Source organism: Larimichthys crocea, chromosome XVI, assembly GCF_000972845.2.
Source record: "Larimichthys crocea isolate SSNF chromosome XVI, L_crocea_2.0, whole genome shotgun sequence".
Taxonomy (NCBI): domain Eukaryota; kingdom Metazoa; phylum Chordata; class Actinopteri; family Sciaenidae; genus Larimichthys; species Larimichthys crocea.
Window position 1 is genome coordinate 21,386,192 of NC_040026.1, and position 15,366 is coordinate 21,401,557.

A 15,366-nucleotide genomic window follows, 5' to 3' on the forward strand; every position below is an offset into this window, starting at 1 on the left:
TTAGGAGAGTTTGATTGGGCAGCACAAGCTGTCAATCAACGGACAGCGTTGTCGGAGCTGTGTGCACAGCAGGTACTGATGCATTCACTTTAATAATACTGCAAGAATTCACACAAAATACTTTTTATTTTGACTGAAATCAGATTTATTGTTCATGTTCTGTGGTTCGCAGCATCAGGTCTGCCTCTTCAGCGGTTTAGACACAGACTGTCATAAACAAACCAGCATTAACAGACAACAATGCAATTTGAATTTCGACTTATTCTCCAAGTTTATTGTCTTTTATTGATTTTCTTTGCAGCCTCCAGGATGGATGACAGATCAGCTCTGTCTCCGAACTCCTTCTCCCTCTGCTCCAGCAGGACACCCTGAGAGAGAGAAGGGAGACGTCAGAGACCACAAACTATGAAATTAATTGTACATAAAGCATGTTTAATGTTTAGAAATACCTGTTTTTCTACCCCAATGACATACAAGCCACCAAGAACGAAACCTTCTCCATTTCTGTTGCCTTGGTAACCCTTCTTATGAGCATAGACCAGGTTTTGCAGAACCCCCAGACGAGCCAGACCCAGACCCAGACCCATTCTTCTGTATTTAGGACCATAGAAAACTCTCTGCAAAGCAAACAGAACAAATAAACAGAGAGCAGAAGCTATAGTTTCTGATTAATTGAACTCAGTGTACAAATACCTTGTGATCCACAAAGATCTCCCCGTTAAAGTACCGAAGTTTGAAGTCCTGGATCTCGGTGCCGACGTCCTCCTTCACCACAGCGTGCAGAGGGACCCCGAGCTCGTCCAGCTGGGGTTTCAGAGAGGACAGCTCTGCAGCCTCCTGACAAGAGATGATAAACAACTGCATTGGTTCCCAACCTGTGGGTCCTGACCCCCCACTAGGGGTCGCCAAAGCTTGGTCTTCATGATTTTAAAGTGTGTAGGATGAGGGCACGGTCAGTGCTTCCCAAACCTGGGGTCAGGACTGGATGGTAAATCTGAAAGGCCACGTTCAGAACGACTCCAGCCCTGTATGACAAAATCTATTGGTGCAACACGGAGGCTCTGGCAAAAATGTTGAACTGGGCTCAACTTTCTGCTGCAAATACATGAACTCTAACACTCCTGAGTGTTATGTGAACGCCATATTTCGACTGTTTACCTCATGATTGCTGTGAGGAAAAATGGTTGCCTCCTAACTAGTTGTAAGTCTTTAAATAAATGCATTAATTTGCTACTATTTAACTGTCACCTTAAACAACACACTGCATGTTTTTGGTCTGAATCCCAGCTGTACTTTCACCTCTTCAGACCTCTAATGAGATAATCTCAAAGGAAAACTTTGGCAGGAAGCTGCTCACAAACCACACCAAGATCATTTTAGATTTCAAAGCAGCAACATAATCGTCTGCAGGATGCCACACGTCTTTTCCATATTTCCGGTACAAATACTGAAGTACGCCCATGACACTGACCGATCATTGACCGACAGAGCAGATGAGAACATTGTTGAACCACTTGAGGTCAATATAAACAGAACAGACAGACGGATCCTGTTTGTTCTGTTTTAGCTCCTCGACAGTTGACACACAATTGCATCATTTCAGTTTTAGCAGCCCCAGAAGACAAGGCTGAATATATCTAGTACTAAAATGTTTCATAAATCACTCACCTCTCTGCACAAGGCTCATCCAGGACGCCTCACAACCAGAATCACTGCTCCGTTTCTCTCCCACAAAGTCCGACCTTTCACTGTCTTCACATCTGCAGAGAAGTGAGTAAAGTTAAAGGAAACAATCCAACACAAGCTGTTTGGTATCTTTCCATCATGTGTCCATTTTATTCACCTCCTGTTGTTGTCTGAAGATCAGCAGTACCCAGCTCCTCCAGCGAGGCCGGTGCTGACTTAGTTAGGAGTAAGTCGGTGTTGGCGAGGACCACTGCAACCATCAGAGTGGCCACAACTGCCAGAGCCACGTACCAGATGTTGAACAGCTCCCCCTTCAGAATAAAAGGCACAACTGGAGGGAGTGGAGAAAATAAATTAATCTTTATACATTAAAAAACAGTTGCCACAGTACACCTAAAGTCTGACTCCATCCCAAGACAATATCCAGATCCGTTCTTTTAAACGCAAACAAACCATCTTATGTCTTCTTGTATTAAAAGGTTGTGTGTTAAAGTTGCTACAAAATAAGTAGATAGTGTATTTGAAGGACTACACCCTTCATGTGGGTGAGCTCTTCTGCAACAACAGTTTTTCACTTCTACAGCTACATAGCAAACATGAGCATGACAGAAAAACATGTTACTTTCAAAAAAGCAGCTGATAAAAAAGTAGACCCACACGTTAAGATCCTGCATTTCACACCCTGAACATGCTTCAAAACAAAAGACACACCAACCTGTTTCCATAGCTGTTCAGGCTGCATGAAAAAAAGTATCTTGTGAGAGTTTATTCATGCAGAAACCTGCTCCAGTTACTGCAATGTGAACGCACCAAAAACTGTCGTTGTTCTGTGCAGATGGGACGAGAGTTCTAATACCAAATGTGGAAGAAACCCCTGCAGGAAACTGGACTGTTCTCTCATGCTGATGTTGGCTCTGAAAAGACTCCCACCCACCTTCCAGTGAAGTTTAGGTTTTGATCGAGGGAAGTCAGTCTTAGCAACAGTCTGAACGACCTTTCCCCCTCCAAGCAGTGAGTAATAATAGAAACAAACTGCAGAGCACAAAAACTGTTTATTGGTGAAAGGTTACGGTTTCATGGCTCCAAGGATGACACAGCAGCATCGCAGATTAATACAAGAAAGCGAGTGTTAGATATCAAGTCTGCTTCTTCTCCTGAGTTTAAAGACAGACCATCATGAACACACCCAGAGCCTCATACCACACAGCCACGCTGCAACATGCATTCTTGATTTCCCCCGAGACCGCCAGCACGCCAAGCTCACAAGTCTAATGCACATTTACAAATATTTCCTCAAGAACATGATTTTTATAGAGATTATCCTCTAATACAAAGAATTATTTCTTCTCTAGAGGCAGAAGTTCTTGTGATATTCTCCTGGCAGCTCGGATGACGTCTAGGATGTTGACTTTATCTCCAAATTCAATTTCTCTGTGCTCCAGAAGTATTCCCTGTGAGAGAGTGAAGACAGATTAAAGAGTTACAATGTGCTTGTTTTGATTCTTCTTCGACACAAGTTTTAATGTAATCCATCACCTGCTCTCCTCGTCCAATGACGAACACCCCGCCGAGGACAAAGCCCTCTCCGAGGACGTTTCCCACGAAGCCGTTCTTAAAGGCCCTCAGGCCGTTCATCCACACGCCGACACGCAGGAACGCCAGGAGACCCATCTTCCTCTCACGGGGTCCATAAAAACGCCTCTGCAAAGCAGAAGAGACAAACCAGAGGCCTTGATTCATTCATGCGAACCTAAACCGATTCCCCACAGATCCTGAATGACTTCATTCACAAGAAGCGACGGTGAAGAACTGGCTGAATCTGTTCCTTCAGAATTAGGAGGTGGCACAATGTAATGATTCATTAGAGAGAAAAGAAACAACAGTCCACCTTCTCATCCAAGAAAATATCCCCCTGGAAGTACGGTCTGAAGTTCTGGACCTCGGTGCCGACGTCCTCCTTCACCACGGCGTACAGAGGGACCCCGAGCTTGTCCAGCTGGGGTTTCAGAGAGGACAGCTCTGCAGCCTCCTGCAGCCAACAAGGACGTGAAACCGTCAGATACAGAAAAACTCACCGTGTGTCTGGTAAATAGACGAGGCCTACAACTGTAGATTTAAAATACGTCGTGGTGCATGATTCTTAATGTACTCTTGTGTTTAGGCTCATCACTTATGACTGACCAAGCTACACTAACATCCTCTTGGAACACATGCAAGTGTCAGTGCCGTCTTTTCATAAGACTTGTGACTCCTTTGTGACCCGCAGGCTGATGCGTCACTGTTCAAACCCACAGAACCTAATAATAAATATTACATTTTAATATTAAAATCTCAAGGAGATTCCAAAGTTTTTAAAAGATGCCCAACATGTCAGGATAAATGTTTATAAAATGTGAAACACTGGATCTGAATATTTCACACACGTCCCAAACTAAGACACATTAGCACTGATACCTCCAGTTTATATTTGTTATTCATCTTATTTTTTAATATTCTATTAAATGTCACACATTTTCACTTCCTTTTTCTGCAAATTAACTCATTTAACTATTTTATATTTTGTTGTTTTTGTAGTTCACAGGAGTCAAAGAGGGGATGATGAGCTCAGTAACTAACTCATGGAGTGTGTGTGTGGACATCACCTCTCTGCACAAAAATCATCCAGGTCTCCTCACTGCCATGACGACAGCTCCAGACTTCTCCCACAGAGATTTCGCTTTCAGGATCCTCGTTTCTGACCAAACGAGGCAAAAAAGTTGCGCAACAGATTAAACACAGAACAGATGCCAAGTGAATCCACCAGTTTGACTATGAATGCGTCTTACCTCCTTGCAAAGTTTTGAGTTCAGTCTCCTCCAAATGTTTGATTGTGGCCTTCAGAGGTGGTGTCAGGAACATGTCAGTGAAATAATTCATAACAGCAGCGACGAGGTTGCCGACTGTAGCCAAAGCGTTGGCTACGAGCGCCACTGCCATCCTTCTCCTTCTTCTCCGTCTGTCGGTTTTGATTTAACGCATTTCAGAACAGCGCATTTAAATCCCAGCTGACGCTGATCCTCCACACTGTTTACACAAACCCGAACCTCAACTTTGGACCCGGGTTCTGATCAGACGACTCGATTAGACGCAGCTGTGTTTGATCAGCGTCTGCAGATGGATACTGATGTATTCAACGCAAAAATCAAAAGTCATTACGCACCGACGTCAGCCCTCCTCCTCCAGTGCAAAGGTCACTGAGGAGAAAGAAAAGTTGCAGAGTCACTGCAGGCTTACACAATACAAACTGTTGCTGCCTGACTCATTATTTCCAATAAAATGTGTTTATGAACCACCCACAAAAAACTTTGCAAAGGATTAACGGTGACAAAAGTTTATTTTTATTGTTAACTTGCACATTTTACATTTGCACATGTGTAAAACAATCTAAGCTTCATGTTGGATCTTCAGAAACTGACTTCATGGATGCTCTGCGTCTTTGTCTTCCTTCTGAAAAGCAACACAGAGCTCAGTTACAACGTCTTCAATCTATCTGAAGTGTGTTTTCTCTTGCTGTCTGGTGCGTCTACCTTCTCCTGGACGTCTTCCACGTCAGTTTTCAGGTTCAGGTCTCTCGCTCGTCTCTGTTGCGTCACTTTGAGCTGGAGCCGAGCTATCAGCGGTCTCGTTTGTGGGTTGCCCGTCTGGCTCCTGACGTGAGGCGATCAGAACAGTTCTGGTTAAGTATTAAACAAAGGTGTCTTTGTATTCCTGTCTCTACATTCTCAACATTCTTCCCTTCGATTCTCAAACTCAACACTGCCACCTCCTCTGGACTTTCCAAAGATAAATAACTGTGTAAGTCAGACACCTTTTCCTCGTCCTGCAGAGGTGGAGAACCTGATTTCTGTGTCTCCTGTCCAGCTTCTGTAGAAACTGTCTCCTCTGGTTTGAGATCTTCGCTCTGTGGCGCCGAGTCCAACTTACCAGTTTGATCTTCATCAACCTGCTGGTGAAATGGTGTGAAAACGATGAGATGAGCAGACCTGCCTTTGCTCAGCCTGATTCCTGCCTGTACTGCCATGAACATGCAACATCTAGCCTCTCTTCTCAGCTGTTGTTCCTTGCTGTCTTCATCTGAAGTTTAACCTCTTCAGCTCACTTTGCCTCAAACCTTCTTCACTGCTCTATCCTTTGTCTTTCCTTGCTCTGTATCCTGCATCCTCAGTCTGTACACATGGCAACTTAAACGAGCAGCACATGACCTGTATTTCAGCAGCATCATCTGTGAGTTTCTGGTCAGCGGAACGAGGACTTTGTTCGTCGTCTGGCTCTCCTTGTTTGTCCGTCTTTAAGTCATGAGCGTCTTGGTCGGCAGTTGAGTGTAACGCTTCAGTCTGCTCAGATTCAGTCGTGTCAGCTTGTTCGACCACCTGCAGAGCAGTCGTGAGACACAATAACGCGTGATTCAACCATTTTAGCATCACAGTGAAACATACGTTTAACGTAAAACCTTTTGTTTTTGGTTTATTACAGTATGAATCAAATGTTAGATCATCCAGACATCCGTCACCTTATCCTCGTCTTGGTCGGGGTCTTTCACGTCTATCTGATCGGTGTTTGCCGTTTTCTCTTCTACGTCGTCACTTGGCTCCACCTCTGTTTTCTCCTCTGCTTCATCGCTCCTCGGCTCCACTTCGGTTTTCTCAACAGGCGTTTCTGTAGACTCCTCTTTGACCTCAGTGATGGGGGCCTCAGAGAGCGAAGAGCTACCGGGCTCCAGAGGTTTACCCTCAGGAGACTCTGGAGTGGTTACAGCATCTGTAACCTTCACCTGGCGGACACACCATCTCCTTAAACTATTTGAAATAATCTGATGACCTTTTCCACACCACTCGAGCCGAGTCATGCATTAGAATAAACCCACCACCGAGAAGTCCAAACCAAAGATCAGAGAAAACCAAACCAGAGAAGTGATTTCAAAAGATAGGAAGGGAGGCAGCACCACCAGAGGCACACAGATTTGATCACCTCCGGTTCGGTGTCATTTCCCTGAGCTTCGGCTGGGCGTTCGTCTGTGCCCTGCTGGTTTTCTGGAACAGGGGTGTTTGGTTTCTCTTCTATCACAGGCTTGTTGTCCTCGGTAGCTTCTGTTGTGGCTTGTGTTGGTGCCTCAGACCCAGTGGGCTCCTTCTCAGGGATCTGTTGATGTGGTGATGTTGATATGCTCTTGAAGTGTACTTCAATTGGAGAGCACATTACAATGATGACATTGCTTTTTCTGAACCTTCCTCTCTTCTCTTTCTGTCCGATGTTCCTTGTAGGTCTTTTATCTAACAAAACAAATCTGAAGGTCCACTACATTAAATCAAACAAACTGAGTGTTACAGTGATTTCGACACACAACATACTTTTTTAGACTCTTCCAAGGCTTCAAGGATCTTTTGCTCTTCCTCCCTCAGCTTCTCTTGGTGCAACGCTTCTTCTCTGGCCTTCGCCTGCTCCTGCTCCTGGAGTGCCAAGTGGGCCTTCTTCTACAAATCAAAAAGCGGTACAACAACAAGCCTGAGAAAACATACCCTACTCCACCTTGAGTGCCCCTCAGTACCTGTAGATTTACAAAAAGACGACCCTCTGACCTTTTATTTCCTATCAGCCTGAGGCAGGACAGATCCCCTGGCGTGCAGAGCTCTGTTTGCAGCTTCTGAATCTGAGCTAAAGGTAAAAGGTGACTCAGTGTTTGTTGCAACGGCCCCAGTAACCTTTATAATGCTCAGCCTGAGGAGCTCAGACTGTCTAAGTCTGACAACCTTTACTACAGTTCTACTTGGAGATCAGGGCTTTGAAAGTAGCTTTAGTGCCAGTGGAGGTATGAGACGAACTTACTGCGTTACTGCCAGTCTACTGCCAGTAAAAGTCTATTACAAGTAAATGTCTTGCGTTCAAACTCGGCTTATATGACTGTATTTAACCAAAAGCTGCATTTAGTCGCTAATTTTGCCGGTTTCGATAAATAAATCCACTGCACATTAGTGGATTTGTTTAAGCTTCGAGCTCAGAGTTAACCAAAATATGTTGAAAGGTGCTAGAAAGCTCTGTGGAGCTGAGAGGAACTGAAACTGTTGGGTGATAATTCTCAGGGGATTCGAGTGAGTCACTAGCTTCACATACAAGTAGTCACGTGGTTCACTGTTAAAATAAAGACATTGATTTCAGCTATGAAACAAACTATGCAGGTATATTACTGTATATATGATTATATTTCAGATTAGTTGACAGGTTAGGCTAATGCTGGAACTGGCAGACGTGCATCTAATTTTAAACACATTATATAAGTTTGGGAAGTTGAATTTGGACACTTTTATTTTTTATCTACTATTATTTATTTATTTATATATTTTTATATATGTTTATTTTTTATTTATATATTGTTTATTACTATTAAATATTAAAAATAGAAGTTTAAAAGTGCTTTGACGACAAACACATAGAGAATACTCAGGCAAAAAACATAAATAAATACAAATAAAATAGCAATAGTGGCAGGAATTAAGATTAAGATTTAAAAATAAATAATAATAAAAATGGAGCCATAAGATAAATAACAAGACAATTAAAGAATAAATAATAATAAATAATAGATAGTATGTACACCTTTTGTTTTAATGACAAGACGATATTACATACATAATATTGTGTAAACATATATAACGTTACATATAGACTAAGTATAAAAAGTGTTTTAAGAAGTGATTTAAAGGACACTCTTCTTTTTAACCAGAAAATAAATTTAATTTATTAATTTAATTTAGTTATTTCTTTCTTCCTTTAGTTACTTTTGTTGTTAAACTACCTGTTAAAGACTACAACATGGAAGTATTAGTATAGTTTAGATTACTGTGTTTAGTGTTGTGTGTGTATAGAGGTGTGTTGTTGTGTCTTTAGTGTGTGTTGTGTTATAGTGTTTGTTGTGTGTATAATATATAGAGTGTGGTTGTGAGTGTGTTGTTTGTGTTATAGTTGTGTGTTGTGTATATAGTGTGTTGTTGTGTATATAGGTGTGTTGTTGTGTATGTGGTGTGTTGTTGTGTATATAGGTGTGTTGGTGTGTATTGGGTGTGTTGTTTGTGTCTCTATAGTGTGTGTTGTTTGTCCGAGGTGTGTTGTTTGTGTATAGGTGTGTGTTTTATATCTAGGTGTGTTGTTGTGTTTGGAGGTGTGTTGTTGGTGTCTCTATAGTGTGTTGTTTGTTCGGTGGTTGTTTGGAGGTGTGTTGTTTGTGTGGAGGTTGTTGTTGTGTCTATATAGGTGTGTTGTGTGTGTTTGTTGTTGTGTACCGCCCCCTGCTGGCCCGGCCCGGCCTGGCCGCTCACTCACCTCCGCCTCATAGGTGGGTTTGTTGTGTATGGAGTGTGTTGTTGTGTGTATAGTGTGTTGTTTGTATAGGGTGTGTTGTTGTGTGTATACAGGTGTGTTCTCACCTCCGCCTCATAGGTGTGTTGTTGTGTATGGAGGTGTGTTGTTGTGTATATAGTGTGTTGTTTTGTATAGAGGTGTGTTGTTGTATATATAGGTGTGTTGTTGTGTATGGAGGTGTGTTGTTGTGTATGGAGGTGTGTTGTTGTGTATAGAGGTGTGTTGTTGTGTATAGAGGTGTGTTGTTGTGTATGGGGGTTGTCTGTGTGTATATGTGTAGTGTGTATGTGTGTGTTGTTGTTGTTCACCGCCCCCTGCTGGCCCGGCCTGGCCTGGCTCTGATCCCGGCCTGTCCTTGCAGCTCACTCACCTCCGCCTCAATGTGTGTTGTGTGTGTCAGGTGTGTGTTGTGTTACAGGTGTTTCTCACTCCGCCTCTTATAGGTTGTTGTTATACAGTGTGTTGTTGTGTATACAGTTGTTGTTGTGTGTATACAGGTGTGTTGTTGTGTATACAGGTGTGTTGTTGTGTGTATACAGGTGTGTTGTTGTGTATACAGGTGTTTTGTGTTATTAGGTGTGTTGTTGTTGTGTCTCACCTCCGCCTCCCGCTGCAGGTTTTCGTTGTTGCTTGTAGAGCCAGTGAGCCAGGTTACCGGACGGGGTTGACCCGGCTCTTCTCGGCCACCTCCGCCAGCCCGTCGGCCCGACATTTCCCAGGTGTCTCTTTAGATACTCAGAGTCCATGTTTGTTTGTTGTTGTTTGTTGTTGTTGTTGTTGTTCTTCTGCGTCACGAGTGAAAAAAAAGTGTCAGTTTAACAGGAATGACGAAAAACAAACAAATGACAGTTTTATACATTACACGATGAGTACTTGTAGTACTTGTTAAAAGTTAAATGTAACGACTAATTTAAAATTAAATGTACATATTTAAACATTAAAACATAATTTAAACATTAATGTAATTTAAACATTTAGCGTAAAGACAAAACAACCGTTTATTCACGCAGTCCCGGATGTCGCGGTTGTGTCCTCCATGGTAACGGTGTCTCGCCATAATGCTCCCCTCAATGATTTTACGGTTCCTAGCTAACGGCACAGACACGATAGCTAGACATGTAGACAGACAGACATGTAGATACACAGACAGCAGATAGATAGATAGATAGTAGATAGATGATGATAGATAGATAGATATAGATAGATGATAGATAGATAGATAGTAGATCGAACACATACATTCAAATTAACTATAATTTAATTTAAATAAAGATCTTTACAAATAGAAAATGACAGTTTCGTTAGTCAACAGTCTGTTGTCCTTTGCGTCCTCCCTGCCATGACTGAGTGTGTTGTCCTCTCGTCTTCTTTAGTCTGTCTCTGAGCAGGACATGGACAGCTGACAGTCTGCCACTGAACACACTCCTCTGCCTGGTGACCTTGTTGTGGGTCCATTGTCCATTGTCTCTCCAGCAAAGCACAGCATAGAAGAAGACACCGGCCACCACAGACTGGTGAAACATCTGCAGCGATGTGAAGGACCTCAGTCTGCTCATGAAGTCCAGACGGCTCTGACCTCTAACCTGTCGACCAGCTGCAGTCCTGAGCAGCTCCACGTCGAGCCCCGATGGACACAGGTTGGAGTATATATCTACTATCCCACCGTTGATACCCCTACTACATCATAAACACAGACCTTAGAGTACACAGTGACATTTTGCAATTCTTTTATTTCACACTTATTCTTTAAAAAGAAGTGTTATCAATAAGACTCACACAAGACCGTCTATACAGAACTACTATGTGTCTACTAATTATGAATAAATAGAATAAATACATAAACCAACCAGCTGACTTAGGGCGAGACATAAACCAAACATGAATAGTATAAGTATAAATATGAGGCAATAGGCAAAAGTAGTAACAAATAAAATGAGAGCTAAATATAAATTAAAAAACCACTAAAGCAGCCAGGCTCCCATGATGATACCAACCCAGTCTGGGAACAGCTGTGGAACATTATTCTTACGTACCCGTCTATATCTTTGACGGTGACAAAGCCCTCGCTCAGATTTCTTCAATCTTTATGTATTTTACAACCGCTGACCTGAAACTGGGACAGTTTTCTCCATAGGGAGAGAAGGAAGGGTCGATTTCCAAGAAACAGATGACACCCAGTTACTTGTATTTGTAATACAGATATCATTTTCCTTGTATATCCTACTAACACACCTTTCAGCAAATATAGCCTTCACGTCGTCAGGAGGACTCGTCCAATCAGTGCGCCGATGCAGTCCTGTCCCCCTCACTGCTCATACAGAGTTTATCTTATCAAAATGGAATCAAAAAATATGCGTCTGTCTTTGACTTTGACCATCATTGGGGTTATTAATGTTGTGTAGATGCCAAAGCACCACAAATATTATCCTTTAGCAGTTTTTGGGGCCTTTTGTGGGTCAGTGTATAAAGGGTGTTAAAGTACTGAGATTGTAATGTTATTATCCCACACATATGCACCGAATGGTGCACCTTCTTCAAACAGGAGAGATCAATCGTTACAAAACACAACAAAAATCAGCTTTGATAAAGGGACTGTAGGGACAATAGAAATATATGCTGCCCTCAGGTGGTTGTATCAGAAACAGCAACTTTCTGTGGAGATATAAAGTAACAATTCTTTTATTTAGTGCCTAGTGTTGGACTTTAAGGACATGTTTCTTTCTTTTCTTTGTTTTTTGTGCATTACAGACCTGATTTATACTCAAAAAAACTCTTCTAGGGATGTTTATCAGAAAAACCAAGAAAACTTCAAATTTTTATGTCTTGACAGGGAGGTTGTGTCATCCTTCCATAAGTTTCCCCCTCTTTGTCCTTACAGTTATTTCATAAAAAACTAAGAAATAAAAAGCTAATTCATCACCTGATAACCACGGAAACTACTTCATCCTCAGTCGTCAACAGTGTTTCAGCTGAAGAACAAAGCAGCTTCATCACGAATGTTTCATTTCTGTGGTCAGATCTGTTGCTGTGTTTGTATCAGCTGCTTTACATTTTGGCAGATGTTTCATGGCCTTAAAACAGAACAGAAACTGAAACCTGATCAGATAAGTACTTGAATTTCTGCAAAATCAACCTGTGCCTGAGTGAGGAAAGTTTTACAGAAGAGCAATTCATGAATGAATAAACACAACAATCATCGCTACAACAATAACATAATTAATACATTCTCGAGCAGTCTTGCAGCGGATCAGTCGAATAAAACACTTTAAGATGAGAGGAATCTGTGCTCAGAGATCCGTGGTGGCTGCAGCAGGACGTTTCCTCTGAGCCGCAGCAGCACTGGAGCTCAAACACCGGTTTACTTTGTGACCTGGTTGTAAATGTGCTCGTCTCCCCGGCATGCACGCAGGAGCGACCAGCTGTGTGGGGAACGGTAAGCAGTTCCGTTGCTGAAGTGTCAAAGGTCTGATCTGATCCTACCTGGAGCAACTGCTCCGGTTTACTGCCGGACACCACTGCGTCAGCAACAGCTGTCCTGCAGCCCCGTGCTGGCTGCCACAAGGGGAGAATTACGTCCTCCGTGTAAGGCTTGACGGAAGACTTGATTTTTTTTTTTCAAGTTCTTGGATTCTGTGGAATTATTTGCTTCCGTGCAGGTAACCGCCACCCTCCTTCTGGTGTCTTATGGTTGTTGAAGCTTGAAGATGAGCTGCATGAACCTCAGAATATAAAACTTTAAGGGTTTATCTTGCAGGTTCAGGTGGCTTTGATATTACAGTTTGTTTTCACTGGTTTTTGCTTCCCTTGCTCTGTATGGACTAATTGGCATCTTCCTGGACTTTAAGTTAGCAGGGTTTTGCTTTGACATGTTGTGTAATGGTTTTTATCTCCCTCCCGCTCATCTGAACTGTGGTGAAACTTAATTGAGTAACGAGAACTAATCGCTTTCTGGTAGAGAGCAGTTCGATTAAAGCAAAAGGTTTTAAAAAGTTGTTGAACGCAAAGATGTGTTTTAATGCGAGCTCCTTTTGTTCTAATTATAAACACGAACCTGTAATTGAGCTCAGGTCAAATTTTGGAATTGGTAGATTTTATGGCTTCTCAGCTCTGTTTTTAAATGTGTGGGTGCCTGTGTTGTTAAGATACATGGACGTGCGCGGCAAACTAGTGTTTTCGCTACAGTATGAGAGGGGAACCTGCACAGGCATCATAACAGAGCCACGGTCTTCCTGCCAGGTGGAATATCTCCCTCGAGCACATGGCTGTAATGTCCAGTTGGACACTTTGCAACCTTCTCAAATCTCCCACTATGCCTCCTCCCACAGGGCAAAAGGTTTATTTTTAGTCCATGTCTTTCATGGCAGATGGGCGAGGTATCTGGATGCTGTGGATGCTTTGCATTACCCCAACCCATTTTCCCGCGTTAATCCATGTTGCCCACTCAGAGGTGTGGGACTGCGAGGACAGCCCGCTCCGTGCGGCCAAAGCAGATCTTTGGACAAGTTAGAAGATGTGGAGACTTGTGTGTGTGTTCATATTAGATCCTGTCAAAGGTGGCAATCTGCAACTCTTATTGTAACAGGATGAGGCGAGATTTCAACATGGATGGGGATCATCATTGGTGTTTATAGTTCTTAGAGTGAGTTTTGTTTGTGTCATTTGTCTTTAATATCTTTAATGTAAACTCCTCTGTGCTGCGTTTCTCCAACCGTATATGTGTCATCATTACGTGTTTAGATGTCATAAAATACATATTTTTGTGCGTTCGACATGAATATATGCTTTCTTCTGCCCGAGAGTGTTTGTGTGTCTGCGTCACAGTTCTGGACGCAGAAGGTGTCGGTTTGAGTTTCTTTCACCAGTGAACCCATGTGACTGGCGCCTGGCTAGGCCTCGTATTTTCCAGACTTTTCAAAAGGTGTGAAATAAGGTTAAAGATAAACACAAACCCTTTTTCCCAAAATTCACCATCTCATTTTGTTCAGTTCCCCACTTCTGCCTGTAACCTCCGTTGTCCCCTGACGTTACCAAAAAGTGTTTTAAGAAGTGATTTAAAGGACATTTTTTTTTAACCAGAAAATAAATTTAATTTAATTAATTTAATTTAGTTACTTTCTTTCTTCCTTTAGTTACTTTTGTTTGTTAAACTACATTTAAAGACTACAACATGGAAGTATTAGTATTAGTATTAGATTACTGTGTATAGTGTGTTGTTGTGTATGGAGGTGTGTTGTTTTGTACCGAGGTGTGTTGTTGTCTATATAAGTGTGTTGTTGTGTACCGAGGTGTGTTGTTGTCTATATAGGTGTGTTGTTGTGTGTTGTTGTTGTGTACCGCCCCCTGCTGGCCCGGCCCGGCCTGGCAGCTCACTCACCTCCGCCTCATAGGTGTGTTGTTGTGTGTATAGTGTGTTGTTGTGTATATATAGGTGTGTTGTTGTTGTGTCACTCACCTCCGCCTCATAGGTGTGTTGTTGTGTATACAGGTGTGTTGTTGTTTTGTATACAGGTGTGTTCTCACCTCGGCCTCATATATAGTGTGTTGTTGTGTATACAGGTGTGTTGTTGTGTGTATACAGGTGTGTTCTCACCTCCGCCTCCCGCTGCAGGTTTTCGTTGTGCTTGTAGAGCCAGTGAGCCAGGTACAGGACGGGGTTGACCGGCCTCTGCTCGGCCACCTCCGCCAGCCCGTCGGCCAGACATTTCCCCAGGTGTCTCTTTAAATACTCAGAGTCCATGTTTGTTTGTTGTTGTTTGTTTGTTTGTTTGTTTGTTTGTTTGTTTGTTTGTTTGTTTGTTGTTGTTGTTTCTCTGCGTCACGAGTGAAAACACAGTCAGTTTAACAGGAATGTACCGGAAAAACAAACAAATGACAGTTATTTTTACACGGTGAGTACTCGTAGTACTTTTACTTTGTATCGTTAAAAGTTAAATTAACGACTAATTTAAACATTAAATGTAATTTAAACATTAAATGTAAAGACCAAAACAAACCGTTTATTCACGCAGCTCCCGGATGTAGCGGTTGTGTCTCCATGGTAACGGTGTCTCGCCATTAATGCTCCCCTCAGTGATTTTAACGGTTCCTAGCTAACGACAGACAGACAGGTATACAGACAGACAGACAGACATGTAGATACACAGATAGATAGATAGATAGATAGATAGATAGATAGATAGACAGACAGACAGACAGACAGGTATACAGACAGACAGATAGCTAGACAGACAAACATGTAGACAGGTAGATAGACAGACAGACAGACATGTAGATACACAGACAGATAGA

At 42.4% G+C, this 15,366-nt stretch overlaps 2 protein-coding genes and 1 pseudogene across 3 annotated transcripts; all 3 read right to left on the bottom strand.

Annotated features, from left to right (window-relative positions):
* Nucleotides 1–142: 142 nt before the first annotated feature.
* Nucleotides 143–2,587, bottom strand: LOC104928474 (peroxiredoxin-like 2A; annotated as a pseudogene).
* Nucleotides 2,588–2,719: 132 nt separating this feature from the next.
* Nucleotides 2,720–4,872, bottom strand: LOC104928461 (peroxiredoxin-like 2A). The gene is made up of 5 exons (XM_010742753.3): nt 4,512–4,872; nt 4,329–4,420; nt 3,575–3,715; nt 3,223–3,387; nt 2,720–3,137 (listed from the first exon to the last, which is right to left on the bottom strand). The coding sequence occupies exons 1-5, from the start codon at nt 4,660–4,662 to the stop codon at nt 3,024–3,026; spliced, it is 663 nt and encodes a 220-aa protein (XP_010741055.2). The 5' UTR covers nt 4,663–4,872; the 3' UTR covers nt 2,720–3,023.
* A 168-nt stretch (nt 4,873–5,040) lies between these two features.
* On the bottom strand, nt 5,041–14,874 carry dydc2 (DPY30 domain containing 2). 2 transcript variants are annotated; one of them, XM_027289065.1, is made up of 8 exons: nt 14,669–14,874; nt 7,074–7,196; nt 6,694–6,864; nt 6,236–6,496; nt 5,928–6,095; nt 5,534–5,668; nt 5,253–5,373; nt 5,041–5,172 (listed from the first exon to the last, which is right to left on the bottom strand). In XM_027289065.1, the coding sequence occupies exons 1-7, from the start codon at nt 14,813–14,815 to the stop codon at nt 5,275–5,277; spliced, it is 1,104 nt and encodes a 367-aa protein (XP_027144866.1). In that variant the 5' UTR covers nt 14,816–14,874; the 3' UTR covers nt 5,041–5,172; nt 5,253–5,274. The 2 variants fall into 2 exon arrangements, with proteins under 2 accessions (XP_027144866.1, XP_027144865.1); XM_027289064.1 differs by having other exon boundaries at nt 5,534–5,671.
* Nucleotides 14,875–15,366: the final 492 nt, after the last annotated feature.